This window comes from Sarcophilus harrisii, chromosome 1 (assembly GCF_902635505.1).
Source record: "Sarcophilus harrisii chromosome 1, mSarHar1.11, whole genome shotgun sequence".
Lineage (NCBI taxonomy): Eukaryota > Metazoa > Chordata > Mammalia > Dasyuromorphia > Dasyuridae > Sarcophilus > Sarcophilus harrisii.
The window spans coordinates 33,174,010-33,201,466 of NC_045426.1; the positions used below are offsets into that span (position 1 = coordinate 33,174,010).

Here is a 27,457-nt window from a genome sequence, read left to right on the forward strand (position 1 = left end):
GCTTTAAATATTCAAGTGGTAATTAATGAATCTTTTATGTTGCAAATCAAACATTTTCATCTGTGCAGTGCTGGAGTAGCAGGGAGAAGGGATTTAAAGAGTAATTGTTTCTGCTGCTCCAGCTCTGTTGACTTGAGTTTACCTTTCATTTTCCTTTTGGGTCTGCTCGCCTTGACTGGTGGTGCGCCATCTTTCACAGTGGATGATGTCTTCTGTCTCTTTTTAGGTCAGGATATCGTACTGTGCTTTTGCCAGAGACATTCCTGACTGGATGGAAAGTCTTTGAATGTGGAATTTTTGCATGAGTGCAAAATAATAAAAAGCATGTGTGTATTTTTTTTAAAAGGATCAACTTAATGGGAAACGAGCATTGGGTTACATTAATATTGTATTACAGTAAAAACGTATATTTAATAAATTTTCTCCAGACTTTTTCAGTATCTATTTTTCTAAGTTGTAAGCCAGCCTAAAAAAAAGTGTACATGATACATTTGATTTATGTTAAGTAAATAACCTGCACAACTCATTTGAAAATGGATTTTTAAGTGTCAAAACCTACACTCACGGGGGAAAAAATATATACATGCTACATCCAGCAGGGTGAGGGGAAATGTCCAACATTTGGAGCAGAAAGCCTTTGTAAACATTATTTTATTTTATTGACACCAATTTTTCTAAATGTAGGATTTTATGTCAGATGGCAAAGGAATGCTTCTGAAAAACACTGCAATTTAGTTTAAACCATAAAATTAGACTAGTATTAAAATAATGACTTTATTGGGGGTAGAAGAGTTTCTCTTTCTTTCTTTTGTCCTTGTATGCCAAGAAGCTTGAAGAGCAGGGCACAAGAAGGCCAGGCCCAATAGCTCAGGTCGCCTTCTAAAAAGCCTTCCTAAAGGCCTGACACATCCTTGACTGGAAGCCATATCACTTGCCCCCTTGTTGTTCCCTGGCCCTAATTAATATTATACTCTGTGACATTTATGTATCAGAGCAATAAGCTAAACAGGAAACAATTTATGTCACCTAAAGCTTTTTAACAAATCGATGGGACTATTTGTAATTGCTTGTTTCACAAGATTAAAAGTGCTCAGCCTTGATCTTCGCCCATGGTTTCGTGGCCAACATGACCTGTTCTTCCGTCTTAAAAAAAAAAAAAAAAAAAAAAAAAAAAAAGGAAAAAAGAAGAAAAAGAAAAAGGACTGTTGGTCATCAGCACCTACTTCCATCAAGTAATCCATATTGCTAATATTTCTGGAATTTTAATGTAGTTATAATTTATAGCCGATCAAATGTGGTTACCTAAATTGCTGTTGCTGGTAGACAGCTTAACTGTCTTTATTAATTACGGCATAATTTAATGTGTGAGCACCGGCACTTGTGTTGGTCATTTTTACAGCTAAAGCAGTTATCTGCCTTATGACGAACCGTTTTAGCATTTTCAATGGAAATTTGCTAATATGATGAGTGATAAAAATGTCAAATGCTGGTAAATAATGATTATTGCCTTGGCTGAAATTAATTCTTGAAAGGCCGGTTACCTTCAAATTAACATTATAACTTGAAGCTTATTTTTCCTCCAGTGTTTTCTGCTACTTATATAAACAAAAAGTGGACTGTTCATAATTTGAAATGGATGTATTTTTTGTAATGACTCACTAAATGTCACCCTCCTATCACCATAAGAGTGAGGAGCAGGAAAAAATATATTTTTTTTGTTTTTCGTTTTCTTTTTTAAACAAAACAATATGGAAAAACAATCCACATTTTAAGTTAGCCCTCTGAGGCATGTAGCTTAAGAATTCCTTTTTAACTAGATGATTCTGTGATTGTGAATATTTCTATCTTAATTTTACAGGAAATAGTACTCAAAATAGTTTATGTGACTTGCCCATGGTCATATAGTTAGTAAATGTATGAGATAAAGTCTGAGCCAAAATCTCTAGACTCCAATAACCATTTCTCTGAAAGTATGCCTGGAGATTGCTTTATTGGGTATAAATAATAGCAGGGTTTTTTTTTATTTTATTTTGTTTCATTTTTCAAAAGTCTCTACATTTTCCTTATTTGAAAGATGATTTTAGGTTGAAACTGTCATAATAGTTTCAGTAAACCAAGTTTTTCCTAAATTTAAACTAATATTTTTGTATCGTATTTAATTCCCCACATATGTGATAATGGACCCATTGAACTCACAAAAGTGAATTCTTCCTTAAATCTTTCACCAACTCCACATATGTAAGATTTTAAGAAATAACACAGTATATTATAATGGGTATCATATATAACATATATATCTATGTCTATGTGTGTATATATCACATGTATGTATATTATCACAATAATGAAATATAAGTCTTAATTGACATTTTGTAACATCAATATGCCATATCATCATTAAAGAGACAGCCTGATTAAAGGCAAGAAAAAATGACTGTATTTGGTTTATATTTGGAATTGGGTATAAGCAACTCATGCAAATAATGTATTAATCTATATTAATAATGTGAAATTAATCTTACTATAGAATTTTTCTCTTTGAATTCAATACCAACTTTAAAAAAAAACCATTTAAAAGATTTAAAAGAATAATTTTAAAGATGTGGAGGTTGTCTTTACTGCTGTTGTGTGTGTGCCTAAAATGTGTGTATCTATATATACATACATCAAATATTTTCAAAATGTATAGTTTATACATATAAACTGGTTTGCATAAAACAGTTTACATGTATAACAAACCAGTTTACATGTATAAACAAACTGTGGGTATTACAAATAATATATTTGAAAAGAGCATTTTCAGAATTGTTTGGATAAAAATGACCACATCAAAGATTTTCCATGAATATTCACTGATATTGTTTACAGACTGGCAAAGATGGGAAATAAGCTTACATTAACTTTTGTCCCATACTAGTGTGAAGTTTCTACAGTGTAAATGGCATCATTAGAACACTAGTGAACAGTCTGATGATTTGATATTAAGTGTAGGCACATGGATTTCCAGAATATTGTCAAATATGCCCTTTAAGACCTCTTTTCAAAAGTAAATGTTCATTGATGTCGACGGGTATTTTGTGTAAATAAAAAATTCAAGGTTAATTTCAGTCATCCACTGCTTTGAGTGATATGCCATGAGTCTCGTGTTCTTTGGTTTTATGTTATGGTTATTTAGGCACTCATTTAAAGTACTCTTCATCCATAAACTGGCAATTTTACTTTTATTAAAAATGATGCCTGTTTTCTAAAATATTCTCCAAAATCTGCACCAAAGAACAGACAGGAAAGAGAAACGGCAACTTCTTCTAAAGACATGTCATCAAAATTTCAAAATCAAGATGATTTTGATGGAGTATTTAGTAACTCAAATTCTACTCTTTTCCCATGAAAGTAACATTTATCCAGTGTAATTTTATGATAAGAATATTTTTATAAAATCATTTGTTCTAATCTAAGCATTTATCATTATATGCAAAAGATTTCTTGATGAGAATATTATAGACGGTGCATGTTTTTTGACATTAGCATTTTATTTGGATGACTAATCTTGCAGATGTGAAATTTTAATGAATTATTCATGAAATCACTTTCCTCTGAATTTTCAGTTTGCTACTAATGCTAGTTATTAAACACTTTATTTTTTCTTTATAAAATTTGATAAAGAAAATAAGTGTGTGTTTAATCGAGAGAAGAGTCAGCTCCTTTCTCAAAGTTTTTCCGAGTGGACATTTTTACTTTGATCCTGATGTGTCCAGCAAGTGTGGGGAAGTTGCTTCATGGTCTCTTTTCTTGAAAGCTGACTTTAATAATTAGGTAACTGAAGCAGCTGATGATGGAGCCTAATACAATTCGACTAATACATAGCAGGGCAGGAAGGAGGAAAAAGAGGAAAAAAAAAAAAAACTTAGGCTGTGGCAACTTGTACGACCAGTGTGAACAACCAGCATTTTTATTGCATTTGAGAATGCTATAATGTCAGTAATTAGTACTGACTACACAACATTTTTTTATTGTCTGTATCAACAGACATGGAATGATGGAATTACAGTTGATGTAAGGAATGAGTTTCTTTTATGCCTTATCAAAAAAAATCTCGTTACTGGCAGCACATACACACACAGCACCATGCTAACAGTCTGGACTGTACCATTTTCATCAAGGCTTATGTGTAGCAGATATTTTATAAACTATGGCAGGCCCGTGAAATGCCACTGGAGCTGTCGATTTGATCCTTGAGATAAGAAAGCTAAAACTCTTTTCTAAACATCCCAAAAACTCGGTGTAAGTTATTAACTAAAAGGTACCAAAGAGATTTAAAACCATTCTATGCACAGTCTTTTGTGTTCTTAAGAAATGGGGCTCACCTGTAATCTGAAAACTACAAGAATTCTCAAGGTTTCCCCCCTCCCCCCCTTAAAAAAGTTTTTTTTTTTTTTTTTTTGGATTAAAATATCTAGTGATTTGCACAGTAGTTCTAGATTGAAAATCTGAGGTATCCCATAGCAGTTCTGAGACAGAGCATTGGGAATTAGGTAAGAACCATCCTATGTCAGCATCAAAAAAGTGACAGCCAGCTTGGGCAGTCACAATAATTCTACATAAGCCTTGATACATCATTTTTTTCTGCTAGTCAAATGCAGAAACCAAACAGGTTTCACGTTTACAAACTCTGGGGACAAGGAAGGCTGGACCCTCATTCCTGACAGCGTGTTTACCTGATACATGGTACTACTTTCAAAATGTACGCTTTTCTTTGAGAAAAAAAACATGTAACAAATTGTCTTTACATCTTGGCACCTTGTAAAGTTTTTTTTTTTTTTATACAAAAGTTCAATAGTTTGACACTCCCCATTAATAATCACTACTTCACTGATAAACTTTGAAAGTGTGACCCTGGACTTTCATCATGCAAAATATTTACTGCAGCAGGAGAAAACATTTTCAACAACATTTTTTTTTTTCCTTTTCAAATGTTAGGAACTCATTGAAGACAGCCGGAAATGTCAGTGGTAGAATAACACAAGAGGGGAGGGAGGGGGGGGAAGTATCAAAAAAAAAAAAATAACCCAGCTTAATACACACACACACACAAAAACAACTGTACAAAATGCTTCAATCAATGATAACAGAAAAAAAAAAAAAAAACACAAAACAAAATCTTTCAACTATGTTACAATTTAAAAGCCAAAAAAAGAGGGGAGGGGTAGGGGAGGGTCAGGGCTTTTCTCCCACATGTCAGGAAATGTCATCCAATATTCTTTAAGCAAGGATAACTAAATGAAATACATGTGCAGCACACTCTGCAATCCCATTACATACAGTAGGTTTTTTTTTTTTCCCAAAGCTATTTTTAGTATAGTTAATATAAAGCAGTTGCACAAAAAAAAGAAAGGTGTTTTGACAAACAGGTGTATGCATTTATTCCTTTTTAGGAACAATATCTAAAAAATGAACCTCCCTCCGCCCTCCCCCAAAAAAGACAAAGGCTCACACAGACACAGCGGGCTATATATGTACAACATAATAAACCCCACCCTAAAGAAGCAACTGGGTACCCAAAGGGATACGGAATCAGAACGGTAAAAATCAGAGTGAAGTTTGCTTGACGGAAAGAAAGCCTGAGATTTTTTTTTTCAGTTGGTTCTTCTGCGAGGCCATGATACCCGCAAGAGACGTAAAATCTAATTTTTCTCTCTTTTTATTTTATTTTTTGCTACAGTCTTTAGACTAAGCATGCAAGACATACAACTAAGTGCAACTGAGTGCAATGTATTTTTCTTTTACTCATTCCCTAAAGGTTTGAACTGAGGTATGCGAACTAACAGTTTCTCATGCTGTTCTCTTTACTCATGTCTAGCTACACATGCTGAGAATGAACTAATCTACCAGATTTTTATCCTCTTTTGAATACCGAACTAGCCAGCAACCCACTCAGTTTAGAAACACAGGGCCCACTTCTCATGATCCCATCGGGCTACTGCCCGCACATCAGGCTAAGTTTAAAATGACCACAGACTGCCCTTTGTATGGTGGGAAGCAGAGTGGATGGAGCTCCAAAGACTGCCAATCAAGTTTCTGGGTTTTTTGTACCAAGCTTATGAGTGGACAGGAGTGTAATTTCATTGTGGAAAAATAGTGAATATAACCTAACCAACAAAAACTGAGAAATTATGCCAAGATAACCCAAAATTCAAGATGTGATCAGAGCACAATCCTTAAAGAAAAAAAGTGGCATACAATCTGTCAAACAAACATTTTTTCCTCTAGAAAATCTAGTATATGTCCCAGTTCAATCATGGAAGCTTTTCTTGTTCTCTCTCAATTTTATTTAACTGCCTCCTTTATTGGATACACTAATTTTCTGCAACATACATTCACTTTTTTTTTTTCCTTTGTCACGGGAGTTCTCCCCTTCTGTCGTTCCTTTTAATACTGGTTCCCTACTTTGATCCTCGATAGCCCCCATAATTTTTCCTTACAGTAGTGAGCTTCAGTCACTGTAGAGGTGCACAAAATAATAATAATAATAAAAAAAAGCAACAACTTTGGTTCCATTACCTACTTGGCCTTCTAAATTTATTATAGAATAAAGGAGCAGTTCTCTCTCAGGTTAGCAATAGCCCATAGCTTGTCATTTCCCACTAAATTCTTTCACCTCCTTTGATCAACAATAAGAGGATATTTGGCTTCATAAGATAAAGCATATAACAGAGAACATAATTTACCTTTGTGTAATATCTTTGGTAATTTTAGAAAAAAAGTACAAAGGAGAATATAAATTAAGCTCTGAAAGGCTTTCAAACTAAAATAAAAAATAAGCTACCATCCTACATAAATAACTGAGTGACAACAGTGGTTGCAGAATGAACATGCTCAGGTGTTTTGTGACTGAGGGGACTGATGGAGAATTCCAGCTTTCTCTCCCCGCCGTGCATGATAACTGCTGAGCTCCCAAAGGCAAGCTTCAGTCCTGAGACTGCTGCCGTTCCTCTCACTCTGAGTGTGTGATACAAGTCGGCAGAAGAACATTGCCAAACCAACACAAACCGCAGTATGGAATTTGCACAATTGAAATCATTAACACTTGAACATTTCCTGGGCACAGTCCTTAACAATTGCCATAACAAGTTCAATCTGAAATCAAATTTGCATTCAAGCAGATTAATGCCACCAAGCAGTCCTTAATGGATGGATGCCTAAATTAAGTTACAACACCACTACTTTCAGGAATGGTATTTTCGTAAGTCCATGACTTTGTCACCACTTTGCAGACAAAGTAACCCTTGTGGGTACCCTACACAGATCCTTATGACTACTTCCGAGAGCTGTTGGTCCATCCAAACTTGGGTCAAACAAGGGAGTGTCTGCCACTGCACTCTCATTTGTCTGCATCCCCAGCGTCTAGCACAGTGCCTGACACATAGTAGGCTCTTGATAATTGCTTTTGGATTGAATGATACGAGCTGCTACTGAATTCGACTGGTGCTAAATATCCTGACGATGTTACGGATGAGGTGGCATTTATTATCGATCACTGTGGCTGCCAAGAAAACAACCCTAAGACAAAATTCCCAAATACTGCTTTGTGGAATGAATCTGCGTTGCTTTCTACAGTGTTTCTCTGTCTGTCTGTCTGTCATTCATTCTCATTCTTGCAGGATTTCATCCTTTGGAGTTGGACAACCTTCATTGGGGTAGAGTGCAGCATTTGGGACCTTCTTGCAAAGACCAAAACGGAATGTTTTCTGAATTTAAAGAAAACATGGGTGCTATCTGAAGGAAACTGGAATGAATGACAGAAAACTACAAACAAGAAAATGACATTCAGCTTTGTATAATAAAAACACCTATTAACATTCATCACAGAGTACAGAAAACATTAAAGCCTCAAAGAGGCCCTGGGCCCAAATTGAGGCCTGAGGTCAGAACTTAAAATGGTATAGTAGAAGCCAAAAAAAAAAAAAAAAAAAAAAAAAAAAAAAAAAAAAAAAAAAAAAAAAAAAAAAAAAAAGGCAATACATTAAAAAGTTTGGGATAATTATTCTTTAACCCCACCCCCCAATACACACACAGAGGCCTTCCCCATCCCAAATGGAAGCAAAAAAAAAAAAAAAAATTGGAGTAAAGGCAGTGATAATCAGCATGCAGTAAGTACTGTGCAAATATGTGGTCCATTGGAATCCTTAAAATCTGGGCAAAGGCTTGATCTGCAGTTTAGGTGAACATGCTCAGTCTGACGTCCTCAGTGTCTGTGATTGGCAGGACTGCAGTCCAAAGTCTGCTGCTAAATGTTAAGTGAATCAGTTTAGCAAATTTACAACACTGATGTTGACTGTAAGAGAGGAAAATCCCAAGTACCAAACAAGTCCATCCAATGCACAGAGTACAAATTCCTTTTTTCAACAAAAAGTAGAAAAATCAAAAATACTCCCAAATGGGATACTTGATGGCACTAAGAGTTAACACATTTCAGAGTTGTCAAAATGGAGTGAAAATCCCCCAGACTGTACAATAATGGAGAGACTTCACAGCAGACTTTGACATGTTTTGTTTTTTTTTTTTTGTTTTGTTTTTTTTCCCAATCTTCATTTCTCAGGATAAAGATTTCAGACATTCACTCCATGTCCTCATTTACAGGTTCATCTTCATAATCTCTGTCATGGTCAAAATCTGGACTGTGGTTGGCTGTTGTCACTAAGGAGAGTGGACCTTCATTCTCGTCTGGATCTAAAGGTTCCTCTTTGACATGCACGGGGTGCCTAAGGGGGCGGAAAACATGATCAATCAGCAAAGTTTCCCATTTAATTAGAAGTACTCTATGGGTAAAATTATTAGTGTAAATGTGTCTTTCCAAATAATATTAAACTTTTTTTAAAACTTTTTTTTTTCCTTGGGGAATGTAGGAGTTCTCCAAATCTGTCATTACTTGGTGTTTAAGAAAAAAACTTCCCTGAAAGAAGTCTTTTTCTTCTGGATTATCTCTTCACCTCTGGAGATTATACTCTCGGAGGACACATTGGGCTGATTAATACAATCTTCAAACAAATAAGTGAAATAAACATCTGTACAACAAAATGCTGGTTTGTCAGACCACTGAGAGCCTGGAGTCTGGGCTAATCATTGCGAGCTGCGTGCTCTGTTTCTCTAGTTAACATGCAGAACCTGTGAAACAACTCTCCAGAGGACGACCCCAAGTGAGGTTCTATCATTAATCAACTTCAAGCAAACACAGCAAAGAGACACCATGATACATGCTTGAAACTCCAAATTAATGCATATTTTTACAAACTGTCAATAAGGGAAGAAAAGCCCTGCCAGGAAACACAAACGTCGAGGAAAAGGCCCGCTCAACACAACAATATGATAAGAGAGCAGAGCCCTAACGAGAATAATAACACTGTCAGCTGTAAACAAGGCAAGACACGATCCCCAGCTTCACAGTGGGCACCAGCATGCTCTACAGAGATGAGATCTGCCAAATTTCTCATTATGGAATAGCCCATGAATAACCCGCAGGGGAGTGTGGGGTGATCATACAAAACTGCTATGATAACAATTGAGAAATGTTGTTCGTAAATCATATTTACAACGGATCCTTTACAAATACAAATTACTTTTTTTGTTCTGGGGCTTTTGATATGTAAAATACCCATTTGAGTTATCATGGTCTCCTTGGTGGGGCTATCAATGGAAAAGGACTGAGTTTTATTGACGTTATCACATATTAGGACTAAGAAACAGTAATGGAGACCACTGGCTTATTAAATAATTGATGTTGGTAGAATGCTAAACAAAGGGTATAGACCATATTAAAAATAAGCAGAATATAACTCTGGACCAGAGATTCTGAACCTTTTTTATGTGTTCTAGATCTTTTTGGCAGTCTGGGGAAGCCTCTATGGACCCTCTCTAAGAAAAATGTTTTTAAATGCATAAAATAAAATAGAATTAAAAAGGAAATTGATCAAATTGAATTCAGTTACTCAATTTTTTTTAAATTACTAATTTAGAGTATTTCTCCCCTTCCCCCCCAAAAAAAAAAAATCCATTCAAGGACACCCTTGAGAGTTCTTGGATTGTAGGTTAAGAGCTCCTGCCCTGGACTATCTTGAAGAATACCTTACAAACAATAGGTGGTTTTAACCTTAATACAACTCTAAAAGTTTGAGGTATAGTTCTTAAGGGAGATAGGGGAAGGAGTTTTTCCCCTTTAAAGCAAACTTATACTCTCATGAAAAACAAAAGCAAAAATTTCAATATAACAGAGCTTCCTATTATGCTTTTAGATAAGTAAAATACCCATTTGTGTTATCATGGTCTTCTTGGTGGGGCTATCAATGGAAAAGTTCTGCCTTTTATTGACATTATCACACATTAGGACTAAGAAACAGTAATGGAGACCAAAGGGCTTACATACAAGTCAAGTCATCTGACCTTTCTCTGTTCATCTCAATCTTTCCACTAATTTAGAAAGTAAAGGACACATATAGGTTCTTCATTTTAAGGATCATAGAAGATACTGTCATTTCCTTCCTTTCAATTACTCAATACTTAACTTTGTAACTTTTGATTTTACTTGTAACAAGTTTTGAAAATAAGATGAGTTGAATCATGACATAAAAAAAAAAAGCAGGGGGAAGAAATTAATTTTGTTTCAGGATGATGTGGGAAACACCCTCTGAAAGTAAACTGCAAAAGTTGCTCATAGTGATATGAATTCTTCATGACATAGCACTGTCTGTGATCTCAAAGCCCCAAATCAAATGGTACATTTGCAGATTTGTGAAGCAAGGGAAGACACCTCCTCTTTACTTTGTTGGATTTCAGTGCCATACACATATTAGAGACTTAATTCAGATTTCCTAAATAAATGAATTCCCTCTCTCTTGATCTGAGATGGCACAGTGGACTGTTTTGATTTTTAACATGAAACCAAAATTAAAATTCATGGCTGAGTTTGAGATAACATATCACTAGACACACCTTGGGGTGTTAGAGAACCAGATATAGGATGTATTGCCTAAAATAATAAAGTGTGAAGCTATAAAATATGAGTGAGTGTAGAGCTTCTCATTCCAGATAAATCACATATTCCAAAGTAGTTTAAAACTATGTTTCACCTAGAACTACCCATTGCACAGAGGGCAGGAACTGCCCAATCCATATTTCCCTTCCCCCGCTTCTTTCTGAGAACAGAAAGATTGCTTCTAGAAAAGTTAACAATGAATAACCTTGATAAACCACAATTTTCCCTTCTTCTGACATCTAAGTAATTCTTTTTATTTTTCCATTCTCAAAGAACTAGTTTCTTTCCTTTTCTTTCTTTTTTTTTTTCCTAAATAAAACTAACTTGTTTAAAGGAATTGTGTTCTGTTGGTGTACACAGCATGAAGCAGTTTGCTTTGTAGCCACCTTTTAAAGCACATCAGGATGAAAGTGTTATATCCTGAAGCTGTAATTAGACAATGACTTTCTAGTGTTTCAAAAGAGAAATAAAAGTAGTGGTATTTGAGTGTCAGAATAAGTGGGAAGAATGAAGACTTTGGTTGGAGCACTCACTATATATTAGCTGGGTTGCCATGCTAACAAGGTCCTTTAAACCCGGTGATAAAGTTTAAGGCTTGATTTATTCCAATATCCTGGAACAGTTAAAAAACAATTTGCATCATAGCAGGGTAGTGCATATTGGAGGAGAATAAAAAAAATGCCATTATAAAATGCACTTAATGGAAATAAGAGGTCACAAAGAGTAACTGTCTATGACACTGATAGTAGGCAGAGGAAATCTGCTGTTGACATATAATTACATTTAGCAAACAGGGTAAACCTGTGAGATTTGTGCAACAGACTGTATGCATTTTGTGTTCTTTCAAAAGCATTCTAAAACCCATTTCACTAGAAACTCAGAGACCATATTTTTTCTACAGTATTAAACTCCAGGATCCCACCTATCACCCGGGAATTGTCTGGATGAATATGAAATTCTTAAATAAATGGCATCACTGAATGGAATGTATTTATTGGATTGACCATATGAATTCTAAGTCTGCTCTCCCCAAATGTTGCTCACACATTATCCTGATCCCTAATGGAGATCATTTGGATGATTTCTCAGCTTGTCCATCAACTGAGGACACTCCATCAACTAAACATTGGGGGCTTTAGCCTGAAAAAAAAAATCATTGCTGTACAATAGAGAATAAAGTACTTTGCTATCTAAAGCTAAATTCAGAAGGGCACCAATAATAAAGATGAAAACAAAATATATTCACATTAGCATTAGAGAACATAAAACTATTGGTCTCACTAACAGCAGAATCAACATTTTAAAATAGGTCTGTCCATCTTAATTGAAAACGACTATTGCCAGTTGAAAGCTCTTTTGAAGAGCATTGATGGTAGATTCATTTTGATGGAATATCAAAATATGTTGAGTTTCAGATTTCCATCCCTGCCAACCCTGAATATGGGTGATGGGGGCGGGGGGGGGGGGAAGGAGGGAGGAAGAAGGAGACATAATTACATGTCCATTCTTTTTTATTCTAATCACAAAAGATTAGATCTTTCCCCCCTTTTTCATTTCAGTCACTGTTATGACCTTAAAATGAGATGTTGAAAAACGGGGTTGGAAAATTGTGGCCTAAGTTTTACTCACTTGCTGAAAGAGTTGATAAGCAAATCACAGCAAGTGTTGAGAGTGTCACAAATATGAAAATACCTCATTTCCTTAAAAAGGTCAACTCCCCAAATGAATGTGAATATTGAGACTGTAGAACTCCAGTTTCCTTCACAAGTATTCAAATAATCACTCTTTTCTGGTCTTTTTTGGGGAGGGACGGAGTTATTTACAGCCATACAAAATCACTTCTGTCACCCCATAAATATTGCACACACCCACAGACACATCACACCCTTCCTGCCTAACCCTTTCCTATTGTACAGAGCAGCCTGGTTACCATTCACAGTTAGCATGGACAGCAAGCTCCCATTATTTCATTCAGTTATATATGCACTCATTATACTGCCGTCTGCTGCTATAATGCTCCTATTAATTTTCCTTTTGATATTTTAAGAGCAATCTATAAATCATGTAGCCTTTCTATGTGCCATCATTAATGTGTGGAAATAATATTGTGTTTGGAATGTTAGTTTAAAGCTTATCACATAATTTAGTAAACAAGCATATTTTTCCCCTCATTGAATTAACCATTCTCCTTCTTCTCTTTAATCCCCGAGGACCAAATCTTGAGATATTGGAAAGTTGAATAAATCAAAAAATATTTTCATAGAAATGTATGATAATAATAATAATAATAAACAATAATGCTGAGAATAATCAAATGATGGGCTAGGTTTTAAAGAAAATAGCAAATGAGTCAGCAACTTTATTTCTGTTTACAGTTGTAGAACAAGATAATTTTTTTTTTTAAATTATGAAAGGTATTCAATGACTTTTTTATCCTCAAATCTATCAAAACACTTGCAGAAACTTGAACTTGTACCAATATCTATGAGAATTTCAGAAAAGGAATTCTTCTTTCCTTGCCTCTGAAAGAAAATAGGATCATTGTCCAAATGTTTCCAGGTCATGACTGTCAAGCATATGACCCCCATGTTTTGCTATACTTACATTGCTTGCATAGGGGAACGGCCCGGGCTACTGTCGCTCTCATTACTGTTTGTATGCTCCATCGCACCATTCAGTTCTTCCCTCATAGCACTGGCTAAATTGCCCAGAGTGGGATTTCCCATGGAAGCAGTAGTGTAGAGAGGTATACTATTTTCAGCCATTGAAGCCTGCCAATAACACAGAAAGAGTACATGAAGAAATAAAGCTTAGAGAGATACATGTATGATAAAAGGTGGGGTGTATTATAGATTCATTTACTTAATCGTGAAGAGCTCAGTTTCATAGGAGCTGCTTCCTGGAAGAATTTCTAGTAGATTTCAGAGTCAGAACAATCATATAATCTGCTTAAAAACAAAATAAACTCAAGAACTCTAAATGCTACAATATACTTCAAGCTTAAGATAAGAAGTCCCTATCACTGTCCACTTGAACCTCAAGAAGCGGGACAGAAAGTGTCTTCCTCCAGATACTAGAACCTCTTAGAAGGGCTTGAGGTAAGAAGCCCTTCTAAGGGAGTTAACCTGGACTGAGGAGTACTCTGCATTTAGTGCTAATGCATGACTAAGAAGGGACTACTGAATATGAGGTTTCTGTTTGGTGTTTGTTTTTCAAAAAGAATTAAATATTTACAGATCACAGTGAAATATAATGCAATTTTCATTTCTTTATTCATCTTTATAATTTACTATTGGATATTATAGATTTGATAGGATTATTCTAACTGTTCATTTCCAACTTATGAGAACTTCCATAAACATTGACCCTATAGAAAGGAAGCAGATTAAAAAAATATGAATCATACATGTGTACACACACACAGAAATATTTCCTCTGCTTAATAATTGCTTTAAAAAAAACTATGTATAAGTGTTAATAGGTGAATTTTTGATGGTGACATAAAACATTTTCTGAAATATTTTATGCCCTTTAAAAAACAAGGGTTTAAATATCTTTTTTCCCTTAGGTACCTAAATACACACACACACACACACACACACACATATTAATGTATGTTTAAGTAGACAAAGAGATCCAGAATCATGAAGGAATTCTGGAGGGCAAGAGAGTAGTAAAAAATGAAGGGGGGAGGGAGGAAAGGTCTCAAATGTAGACCTTCAATATTTTGCTGAATTCGCATTCAATTTTAATTTTCCTATAATTTGGGGAATGAGACACCACACTGGTTGAATCATTAAGTACACTACTGTACCATAAGATTTTGTTTTGCTACAGTGCCGCAGTGAACTTTTCCATAGAGGATAAGCTTTAGCAACCCTAGTCAGAGATCAGAAACCATCAAAAGCATCTCACTGATCCTGCAATCGGCCTGTTTTTCCATCCTGTGTGAACAAAATTCCAGGATAGACCCAGTGAATTGGGTAAATCCTGTTACCAAAGAAAAGAAGAGCTTTTCTTTGTACATGTAAGAGAGGGGCGAGGGAGGGGGGAGGTAGGGAGGGCGCTAGGCAGCAAGATTCTAAGTTGTGTAGCTGAGCAGCAAGGAGAATGCCTATTAAAATGATTCCAGCCTCACACGTGGTATAAACCCCAAATCCATAAACGACTTCCCACTACATGCCACGTATTTGGGGGGCTAAGCTAACTCACCTACACAGCTGTGGCTGATGGACTAGTGCCAAGGCCAGTCTCTTTGAGAGCCTACTCCCATTCTTCCTCTCCACATTTGAATTTATATAGCTGCCTTTTTTAAAAAAAAGAAATCAGAGGGTTATTTCCTCTGTTTTTGTTTCCAAATGTGGTGAACTCATTTTGATGAACAGCAACTTTGAGCATTCCCTAGTTTCCTACAGTTTGTGAAATAATTTAAGTCAAGTACTTTTTCCACACAGATCTCTTATAATTGCAATAAAGCATTTTTTTTTGGCAGAGCAAGGAGAAAAAGCAATTGCCAGAATTATTTTTTGCAAACTGCAGCTGGGCAAGAGCCCTTCTTTCTAGCTGCCTTCACTGAAACCCAATGGTCACGCCTCCCCAAATAATGGGCAGTTCTTTGGGGATGATTATTCCAACTTCTCTGAAGTGGGAATGTCACAGGATCAGGTTTCTCTCCTGATATTTTCATTACTTTGTGGTTTCAACCTGAGTAGAAGTGATATAACCTCCATCTTAGGATGGTGGTATTTTGAACTCAAGCTAAAAAAGCAAAATAGCATCCACAGTGAGACTTTTTGTAAGAACTTTCCAGAGGTGTGGGGGAGAGAATGGGAAATTATAAATCTCTCCAGTACTTTAGAAAAGTTGTAGCAGGATGGATAAGAGGTACACTTTTTTCAGTCTTCAGATACTAGTCACTAGGCTACCCCAACACTGGAGATGATGGTAGATGGGCTTCCACTTTCAGGGCAACTATTTAATTTTCATTCTTTGCTTACTCTCATTCCTTGTTCTACTAAGGACGTTTCTAATTTTACCTTTGTAAAAGGAGTTCAGGAGAGGAAGAATAGCCAAGACTTGGAAAACCTGAATAAATACATATGTATTTTTATTTTGAATTAAGAATGCTGGACCATTATGCGCTCACACCATGGCACACAGAATGGAAAAGAAGCCCACAGAACCTGACCCCAGGAAAAAGAGGAAGAGGTGAACTAACTCTTCTTTTCTGGAAAACATGCAAACTTTGTGATTTGTGGGATAACCCACGTGACCTAGGCTGAAAGTAAACATAACCTGACCAATGGATCCAAATTCAACATTTCACCCAACTGTGGCTTACAGTATACTTCCTTAGTTGAAATATAAGTATAGACACAAGTGGATAGAATTCCCCCTACCCCACCCCTGAAAGCAGGCTTAATTTCTTATAGTCTATCCCCAAACAAAGGCTATAAGGTCACCTTGAGGTTTGTACGTCTGCCAGAAAACTGAAATGCTTGAATAATGGTTCAGAAGCACTAGAAATAGTCCCCATCCATGTTAGTAAAACATTTTGCAATCCTCTGGAAAAAGGAACTCTATAAATGCAAAGCATTACTGTTACCCTTAGTTACTATCACTATTCCTAGGCTTAATGAGTTCCATGCTTTATTTCTGTAGTAGATCATGTGGTCCCACTTTATATGGTGTGTCCCATGCCATGCTGAATGCCACATTATGTTCCTTAAGACTTTTTAGATTTTCTTTTTTTTTTTTTCTGGAAAAGGGATTATGCCGCTATTATTTTTGATTCTCTTTGGAAATGGACGACAATGGAAGAAGTGCTGTGGGTATCACCACATTGTTTAGCTTCTTCATCTAATTAACTCATCAGAGAGGTGTCTTATGATGTTGTCTATCTAAAGATCCAAAATAGAGGAGGAGAAAAAAATCCATACAACTTTGATAGAATGAATTAATTCATCTAGCACTATTGCAGGCAAAAGAGAGAGAATCTACTCTCCTGGAAAATCTGAAGATACTTTTGGGGTTATCAAAGAAAAGAGGAATGGATAAAGATGACGACATCCCCACATGTTTCAGAAATAAAACACGAACAGTTCTGTAATGAGAAGCATACTAATTGAAATTAGTCACATAGTTAACAGAATCCAGAGGAATGCAGGATCATTTCATTTTTGCCTTTCAGCCTCATGAATGTAAAATGTGCCTGTAATCTTAATACTATTCCAGAGACAGAGCAGCCTTTAAATTCACACTTCATACGACTCCAGGGAAAATAAGTTACTAATGAATGGTATTTACAGTGGCTGCCTTTACACATGCTTTCACATTTGCTTTTCTGAAGTTACTGTGTCAACTAAAATAATTAAAAGAAATGCAGAAAGTCATTTCTCCAATTAATTTGTTTCCTGCTTGGGGAAAAAAAAATGGAATTGCCTAAATGATAAGTCTGATCAATTTCCCTCCCAGATTTAATTGTGCACAATATACTTAATCCTTTATTGAGAGTTTATCCAGAACTGAGTGATGTGTGGAACCTGTCCCCTACAGAGAGCTGGGGCACAGTGTGCAAATCACTAACCACTTAATCCAAACAAAGATCAGGAAAAAAGCAGTTTCAATTTTTAAAAACTGTTATTTAAAAGTCTTTTTTTTAAAACTCGGTAGAACTAATATGCTAAGTCAAATGTGGTGTTGTTTTTTAAAAGAAAGAAATAAAACTTTGACACACCCCAACTCCTCAATAATAATTTGGTCATGGATGAGCAATTTCTGGGGACCTAGATACTTTTCAAGTAATTTAATTAAAGGTTCCATCGATATTTTTAAGGGTTTAGAAATAATTCACCCCTTCTCTGCAAATACTTTGCTCACTCTCATCCTGACTTAGCTTCAGGTCCACCAGAAGGCATAAGTGATGGAAAAGTCTGCCCAACCACTACCCTTCCCTAGTAATACCTGTGAGGGAATACAACTTCTGTCTGCCCAATGTTGACTCCTCCTCCCCTTCTGAAATGGAGATTATGTAATGTGCTCTGAATTCGTAGGCAACATCAAATTCTATGGGCATATTACATAATCTCGCCTGTTTAGCACAAAATCCCAAGATGTGTTCTCCAACATCTTTATAGTTTAAACAAAAACATCTGTATCATCAGCTCACTTTTACAGAGTGAACTAAACACCGATTTCAGAACAAAAGAAAAACATGCTAAAATAGACTTTAAAAGAAAAAAGATATGCTTTCTCTTTAAAGCCAGGAACAATAGAAGGTCATGTGACATAGTATCCTATCATTCAGCACATTAATAGCTGTGCTAGAGTAATTACACTTGTGGTATTTTTGCCTCAAGTGAAATTCTGAAATAAGAGGATGGAAATTATGATACTGCTGATAAATATTAATAAGTGAACTTTTAATTTTTTTGCCACAATATTCAAAATGCTAAGCATCCGACTAATGCTGAAGCAGCCTGATATGTGTTTGCCTCCAGGGACTATGATGCTTTGTGCACTTAAGAAAAAAGTTTAACGGAATTAAAATTTAATATCTAATTAGAGCAAGGCTAATATATTTTGAAATGAGTGGGGAAGACACATGCCTCTGTTGCATCTTTGGTACAGTCATTAATCTTACCTGTAAAGCAGCATTGAGAGGTGTACAGTAGGCGTGGCTGCTCTGTATATTTTTAATAAGAGAAGGGTTACTGCATAAGAAAAAGATAAAAATTCAAAGTTAAATACAATCAACTCTCAATTTACTCTCTAAATTCTGTTTTCAAGTCTCTTGGTTTTCCTTCTAAATCAGAAAAATACACATTTGGTAGGTTTCCCCTCCCCCCCAAAAAAAACAAAAAAACCCCAACCCTGTTATATTAGCTTACATTGGTTCATACGAATTAAAAAAAAAACCTATAAACTGAGCGTTTGTAATTTACGTCTCACCTGCTTGAAAGCCTTGCTAAGCATTATGTGGTAGTACTAGTCTTGGCTGTCCACTGAAGAAAGGAATTTCTATCACAAACAAGAAATCTTGTAGGACATCCTTCCATCCCAAAGCTCTACCAAAGCCTAAGGTCTGATGGGAAAAAAAAAGAAAGCTCCAGCCAATGCAGGGCAGTAAATATGTTGCCATGAGCTAATCAATGACACCGACAAGCAAGGCTGATGGAGCAAGTGCTTGGACTCTTAATAAAGCCAGAATGTATGGAACCCACTGGTCAGGAAACAGTGGAGTAGTCCTTAGCCACAGTCTCTGGAGTGTCACTTCATTATTCAATGGGAGATAAGGAGAAGGATAATTTTGGAGATGTCAGAAGGTTTCCTTTTGTGTCAAACTTTGGTATTAGTACCAAATTGGGAAGAAAATTATGATATAGCATAGTATAAAGTTTACTATGATATGGTATTACATAAAAAGTTATATGTAAAATAGAACCTAGTGAGAAAACTCCCTTTACTAATACAACTGTGTATCAGTTCTGAAACTCAAGAGTCTCACAGAAGGACATTGCCTTTAAAAAAAAAAACGAACCAGGTATCAAGATAGTCTTTAAATCTCAATAGCCTAACAAGAGTCAAAATATTAAATCAGCACACAAAAGACACAACGGGGAAAGTATCTGCTTCCAATAGGAAGACTGCTTACATTTGGTGATCTTTCTGTGTAGGCACTTATAAAATGTTTGTCAATTAAATTGCATCTCTAAAATGTTTAGAAGTTCATAATTTTTTTCCAATGCTTGGAGCATTTTAATCATTCATTTCATTACACTTATATTGTTATGCTGAACGAACAGTAGGAAGAGATTAACCTGAGTCTCATTAAATGCATATTCCAAACCTAAGTAAAAGTTGCCTTTCCACTTGGAACACTATATCTCAATTACCGGGTCACTACCAGTTGTTCAATTAGAGGGTCACAATAAGTTGCTGAATCCTACTACAACCAACATTTGCATTAAAGATGTCAAAAAAGCATTATTCAGGCACTGGTATTGAGAGAAACAAGAGAAATACATGTACAATCACAAAACTTAGTTCCACTGTAAGAAAGTGTGGTATCACTATTGGTGAAATGCAAAACTACATGAGATGAGTTACCATGCAAAGCAGAGCAACAGCAGAAAAAAAAAATAAAAGCAAGTAAAAAGTCTTACTGTGCAACAAGCTCGTCAAAGTTTTCATCAGGGCAGTATTTTCGAGGACGGCCTCGTTGAATATGGCGGCCACGTTTAAACTCTTCATCATCAACAGTCCAAAAGGACCCAAACTCATCCTCTACTCTGATAAAGCACTTATGCAGGGAGAGGTTGGTGCGAATGGCACCCTGGGACAAGAGCAGCAGCAAAGGAGATGAAGTGGAAACAAAGGGACGCGGGATTGGGGGTAGAACAGACATCAAATACAAGGAAAAGGAAAAAGAAAATAAAATGCGATAAGCATAAGCAAATGGTTTGTGAGGGTTAATATGCATTGCCGCCTACAAGCTACTAGCATGTGATGCAACGGACACCAAGCAAGCAGGGTCAGGGAGACTGGTGGGCATACAAACAGTAGTGATGAAATGCTTTTTTGTTCCCTTAACTGAAACAACGTGAAACCGCCTTCTTCGTCTAATGCCGTCTAGCAGCCAAAAGCCTCTACGTGAAACTGTAAGCATGATCCAAGCTATGCTAAGAAGTTCAAACATGGTGGACATACCCACTGATCTTTTGTGGCCTTCGTTTTTGGAACTCTACTTCATCCACTGTCCATACTGCCCCTTTAACGTTTTCTACTCGCACAAAACACTTGTGAAGACTAAGATTATGACGCACTGCATTCTGCAGCAGGTATAAAAGAGAAAAAATTCAGAATTTTCTATAAGAAAAGGCTTGTCATTGTCCAAAAACAGCAGTAAATTCAGCCTAACAGTCTGCATTTGTAAAATCATCCCATTATCTGCCACCCCCGTGGACCATTGGTACGTAGTTACAATTTTCTTTTCCAAAGGTGAAAATAAAATCTCAGGACCAAAATTAGGAATCAGTACTTTAGAAATGTCAAGTGACTAGACTGAAATTATAACGATTAAATTTTTTTTTGTGTATGCACACCAACCAACAGTAGGTTTCACATTACAAAACATATAACAGTATTGTTAATATGTCTTCAAAATAGATGCTTAAACCATGAAATCCTAACCTGGGGAAAAAACGGTTTTTTAATAGAACAGCAAAAGAAAAATTCAGAATTAACAATATTAGATACTCATCAAGGATTTTGGCTTTAAAAACTCTCATTGGTCTCCCATTTATTAAGTATCATCTTAAATTTTATTTGAGGGATCAAAGACTTTCTCCACATGTTGTTGATGGGATAACTTTCACTTTAAGTAGCATTTGCTACTCCCACCCCCATAACATCAACTTCTGTTTTACTCCATGGACCAGCATCCATCATTAAGCCATGTCTTTCCTTAATATACAGAAACAAAAGTTGGCCCTCACTGCTGGCAAGTGACTTACTGAACTGAGTAAGAGCCAAAAGAACACATGGGAAGGGCTCTTGGTGGCAAAATGATGAGATCCCTGCAGCTGATTGCTGTTACAGACACATGTTTCTTCCTTATGGTCGAAAGTGCCCTTCTGCTGGTCATTCCTAAGCTAAGATGCTCACACTGTTATTTAATAATACTTTAAAGCAAAGGTATCAAACACTCATTCTTCTCTCTCTCTTTGATTTCAGGATGATAGGTAAACCCTTATTATCTATCTTGAGAGGTTTCTTAATTTTTTAATATATATTTAGCTTAAAAACATTCTCTCCTGCAAAATATTTAAACTGAATAATACTCTCTCTTGTTTTTAAGAACTTTATAATTTTCAAGGCACTTTCATTGGCATCAGCTTCCCTTGAGCCCCACAACCAGGGGAGGTAGTGACAAAAGAGGAATCATTATCCTTAATTCCCAAGTGAAGGAACTTAGATCAAGGGACATGGCTTGAAAGAAGAAGAGCCAGTTGGTTCTTGTTCATTGTTCAATTGGTGAGCTATTCAGAACTAGTATAGTCATGGTACATAGGCATATCACCAATTTATAAGCTTCAAGACTGAAACTTTCCAATCTCAATGGAAAATGGTGGTAGCTCATAGGTGGGATTAGGAGTTTTTCATTTTGTTTTAAATTTTACTGGGCTTGTAATTTCACTGTTAATGGGGGGGGGGGGTTGAGTAAGGAATTCTTTCTAGAAATGCACATTGAAATCTGCTCTGCAATATAGATTTTAAAGTTCCTCATGATTTGTTTCTTTTTCCTTTTAGTCAAATCCCTCAGGACTTCACGACGAAATAAGAATACAATACAAAGTCATCACCTTTGGAGACCACACAGTCCAATGATGCTCCTTTTTAATTCTCAAAACATTTCTCCATCACCTCTTTGAGGGCTGCCTTCAGAGCCTTCTTGCACATTACTATGTATACCATCAATGTGGCAAGTGCTTGTTAAGAATGAATTTGATTTTTTTGATAGACAAAAGTCATTTAGAACCATCTCAATGAACTAAGATCAGTGAGAATTCTGCTCAATCACACCAACTGAATGACCCCTTATCAAGTAAGACAGTATTCAGGGGCAGGTTGGCCTCCATGTTTGCATTTAACTCAGCTGTCTCAGACTGCCATTGTAAATTTAAAAATTATCTGTAACAAGAAAGCAAAGAAAATCTTCACTTTTCTGTTTGTATGGCTTAGCAACAGGTTCTGGAGGTAATTTTCAAAGAGGTAATTGACAGAATCATGGCCCATATATCATATAAGAAACCACCCCGTGCAAGGTGACATATCAAACAAATTAAAAAAGAAAATGTGCAACAAATCCCGCCATAGATTAAACATAGAAAGAATGCATGGTAACATGAATAATTATTGATTATTCTAAATAGTAGGGTAAACAGAATGCTGGACTTGGAGTCAGGAAGTTATTCAGTTGTTTTTCAATCACGATTGACTCTTTATGACCTTATTTGATCCTGGAGTGGTTTATGATTTCTTTCTGTAGCTAATTTTATAGATGAGCAAACTGAAGCAGACAGGATTGTGACTTGCCTAGGGTCACACAGCTAAGTTTCTTGAGGTCAGATTTGAACTTCGGAAGATGAGACCTCATAATTCAGGCATCTGGCAAATACCACTGAGCCCTCTATTAGGAAGACCTGATTTTTTTTGATGGGGGGTGGGAGGGTAGGGGGGGGAATTTAAATGACTTGCTCAGGGTCACACAGCCAAAACATGTTAAGTGCCTGAGGCCAGAGATAAATTCTTAACTCCAGGGCTGGTGCTCTATCCACAACATCATCTGGCTGCCCCCGAGTTCATATTTGACCTCAGATACATATTAGCTGTGTGGCCCTAAGCAGGTCACTTAATGTTTTTCCCCATCAGTTTTCTCCCTTCTGTAAAATAGTGATAATAGTTCCTAATTTCTGGGGATGTTTTGAAGATAAAATGAGATATTTGTTAAATGCTTTGCAAATTTTAAAGCATTATATAAATACTAGCTATATTTTATTCCCAATCATTATTTGACATTGGAAAGGAATTAACTAGAGAGTACAGAGTGGTAATGAGAGAAAATTCTCCTAAAAAACACACTGTAGTTGCACTATCTTATTTTATGACTATGTATATAACTTTGAAAAGAAAAAAATAGATATTTAGCAAGGGTGCGTGTATGTATCTTTCCTTCAGATGCCATATTTCCTTATCACTGATCCATTAGAGGGTCTCTCTAATTTTATATAGCTTAGGTGATAATGTTTAATTATTCCTATCCTTATGATAATGGATTACCTTCATTTGAAAGGGAGCTCTTTGGTTCCTAGGAATTGGCTGAGGAAAAAGAAAAAGAAGGAAGAAAGGAAGCAAGAGAGAGAGAGAGAGAGAGAGAGAGAGAGAGAGAGAGTGTGTGTGTCAGAGTCAAAGAGAAAGCAAGGGAGGAAGGAAGGAAGGAGGGAAAGAAAGAAGGAAGAAGAGAAAAAAGAAGAGACAGACAGAGAAAAGAGAGAGAGAGAGAGAGAGAGAGAGAGAGAGAGAGAGAGAAAGAAAATGAAGGGGAGTTCACTGGAACTTTGTTGGTCCATGTCCTGAGACTACACCATAATTGAATCTCACTAGAGATGGAGTGTCCGAGATGAACTTTCTTTATCCTAAGCTCAATCATACAAACTCATAGAATGAATGAGTTAAATGAGACCCTATAGATCATTGCAAAGAGAGTTAAAAGAAGATTCTAATATTTTCTTGTTCAATTAAGAATGAAGACATTTATCTGGGGAAGAGAAGTGATGACTAGGTCAGAAGCTAATTCATGTTGTGAAAGACAAGTCCATCATACCCCCACCCCCCAAAAAAAAAAAAAAAAACCTAAACTAAAAACTAAAAACCCTACCATCAGTCAATTGAAAAACACATGATCTAGCTTATATTATTTTGGTTTGTCCCATCTCGTGGGTTAATTTTTATTCAACCTAATTATAAACCACAGAGTTATTACAAGATGGTAGACTATTTTTTCCAGGTATCAATTGGTCAACTGGTTGAGAAACAAATTATTCATCTCCAGTAATGATAGTTGTGGGTGAAAGGCTAGAAGAATGAAAGCTTTGTGTAAGTAACAAGACGAGCCCAATATAACACTCTATCCCTTTATCCTACATATTCCAGCTGGAAAGATAGAATTTCACTGCTAAGAGCAACAACCACAGATGAACTGGTATAATCATGGGAGAGAAAGCCAATAATGAGAGGCTTCAATTAGTGCTTTTCAAAGACGGAAGAAGTTTCCTGCCAAATCTCAAATCATTCCTGTGGATGAGATCATTTTTGTGTGTCAAAACAAGCAATATAGATTTAATGCCCTCGTGGTGTGACAACTGTATCTTGTCATCTGTTGGCGTTGTCTGTTTTAGACACAGCAAAAACCAAAGACAAGAGGAAGGTGTATGAAAAGACTTACCTTCCACGTTGCTGCATTGCGCCGGAAGTAAGCAAACATTCTCGTGAACCAGTTATAAATTTCATTTAGGGTTAGTTGCTTTTCTGGAGATTCAAGAATAGCCTATGATATGAATAATAATGGAAGAGAATTTATGACCATTTCATCACAATCATCATCACACCTTTCTTTGAAAATATCAAACCATTGTGATGTGGAGCAAAAATTCTAAGACGACTTTCACAAAACGATCTAAGATTAATGGTTGTATTTAACAGTTCAATAGCAAAATTCAAAATGGAATTATCTAATTGTTTTGAGTTTTTATTTCTGTTTCCTTACAGAAATATTAATTTATTAGTCATTCATAAAGCAGAATCAAAGAGAAATGCAAAACATTTCACTAGCTGATTAAAGCTCAGTAATTATTTAGAGCTCAGATTAATTCTAGGGATCAGAGATTACTGTAGCTTGTGATAATTGACTTGCCATCTTTAAACAGGCTCATTTTCACTGTTGTGTGAAATGAATTTCCTAATAATCACATCGTATTGTAATACTTAATCAAAAGCAATTATGTTATATATTGCAGTTTTAAAAAACCTTATAGAAAAGGTTTGAGCATGCCTGCATACTAAACGGTTTTAAATCTATTTCATCAATATAAGATGTACATAGACATTTGTGCTTTTTTTGGTTCTCTTTTGGGGGAATTTACTTACCTGCCTAATTAAAGATGCATATGTAAAGGGTGGTCTAACTTCTGCGTTCTTATAAAATTCTTGGTTCTGCGCAATATCTGCTAAATAAGAATCATTGTTCTGTTAATTTTCACTTCTACAACAATCAAAATGCTGGTATGTCGTTGATTTAAAAGGGAAGATTTCTCATGAAGGGGAGTTAAACAGTTACCTGAAGAAATGGGCACATTGTATTTATCTGAGTACCGCCTTCTGATGGGTCCCACATTGTGCATGCTGGTGGTAGTGATGACAGAAGGTCCTTGGGTGACGGGAGTGATGGGTGTTGTAGGGGTAGTAGGAGTATGAGGTAAGCTCTGTGGAGAAGCCTCCGATGCGGTTTTGGAGAGTGTGACGCTTGATACCAGATTCAACTAGGAAGAAAAACAAGAGACTGCATTAGAAAGACCGCCACAATAAGAAGTCATTGAAAGACATGGAAAAATAAGGCAGTGGGTGCATAGTGAGGTTTATTACTGTGAAGACATCAGCAGAACAGGAAATTATCAATGGAGGCCCAGGGGAGGAGTTTCCACTGAAAAAAGACAATTTATCTGTGGTCATGTATCTTTGGCAGAAATGATCATCCTTTTCTTAAACTTGGGCTAGTTCTTGTGCTCAGATAGAAGGATAGCTGGGAAATGGTTCAGTTTTTTTTCCCCCCTTATATCTTGAATTGATCCTGAGAGAAGAGTGACTAAACACTTGACCAAGAAAGAACTCAATTATCTTCAGTCCCCTTTAAATCAAACCTAACAATATTCTTGAAACCAAAATTGTACTAAAATCCACTGACCATGAGATAAAAATCTATAACAAAAATGACTGCTGAGAAAATTCTGAACATAGGCTTTTCTTTAAAAGTCAGGGCATTTCTGAAAAATGATCTTTTCATGATTCCAGTGTATGACTGTATAAAAACCCAGAAAAGATTATTTACCATATGTATTAATTCACATTACAATGATATTTATAGAGATGGGTGTGTCTGCTGATTTTCAATTTGTAGAGTTTTCTAATTTAACCAACATTTATTAAGCACTTTCTTTGTGTCAGACACAGAACCATTGGGTGGGAGATAAAGATAAAAATGAAGAGTCCTTGCCCTCAAGGGCTTTACAATCTACTGGTGAGACACAACATGATCAAAGATAAGAAAATATCAAATGGATTTTAAAATAGAAAATAATTTCAAGAGGAAGAGAACAGCTGGGAAGGAGGGGCCATTATGAAAGGCCTCACTAGTCAATGGGATCTATGTTAGTATTGAAGGAAGCTGCAGATTCTATTAAGAAACTAAATGACATTTCAGGTATGGACATTTGTTTTTACTTTGAATATCGACTGCTTACCAGAGTGTCTAGGGCACAAATTAGGTGTTTAACTGAACTGACATGAAGGGAGAGAGGAAATATCTTTTAGGTATAAATCACAGAATGGACAAAGCACTGGGGCACAGGTAGGTGAGCAGTTTAACTGAAGCACTGAATCCATGATGGAGAAAACAGGAAATAAGACTGGGAAGGTAGACAGAAAGCATATGAAGAGCTTTAAATGACAAGATAAGTTCAAGTGGATCCAGCTGAGAAAAGCAAAATATTTTATTACAAAAATTTCAAAAAGGAGCAGGGTATTAAATATCTGTGCTTCTATCTCAAAATATTCTGACCATTATTCTGAACAAAATGCTCTATACAAAATACAAAT

The 27,457-nt window shown here is 36.0% G+C and overlaps 1 protein-coding gene across 7 annotated transcripts in view; it reads right to left on the bottom strand.

Annotated features, from left to right (window-relative positions):
- Nucleotides 1-3,922: 3,922 nt before the first annotated feature.
- FOXP1 (forkhead box P1) overlaps nucleotides 3,923-27,457 on the bottom strand; it is a 375,727-nt gene continuing 352,192 nt past the window's right edge. For 5 of the 7 annotated variants that reach the window (XM_031945495.1, XM_031945376.1, XM_031945618.1 and 2 more), the window contains 7 exons: nucleotides 25,923-26,124; nucleotides 25,733-25,812; nucleotides 25,032-25,133; nucleotides 20,735-20,856; nucleotides 18,669-18,738; nucleotides 13,631-13,797; nucleotides 8,615-8,759 (listed from right to left, as the gene is read on the bottom strand). In XM_031945495.1, coding sequence (XP_031801355.1) covers nucleotides 8,615-8,759; nucleotides 13,631-13,797; nucleotides 18,669-18,738; nucleotides 20,735-20,856; nucleotides 25,032-25,133; nucleotides 25,733-25,812; nucleotides 25,923-26,124 — 888 coding nt within the window. Of the gene's footprint in view, nucleotides 8,760-13,630; nucleotides 13,798-18,668; nucleotides 18,739-20,734; nucleotides 20,857-25,031; nucleotides 25,134-25,732; nucleotides 25,813-25,922; nucleotides 26,125-27,457 lie in introns of all 7 variants that reach the window. The other 2 variants (XM_031945438.1, XM_031945560.1) reach the window with 2 other exon arrangements.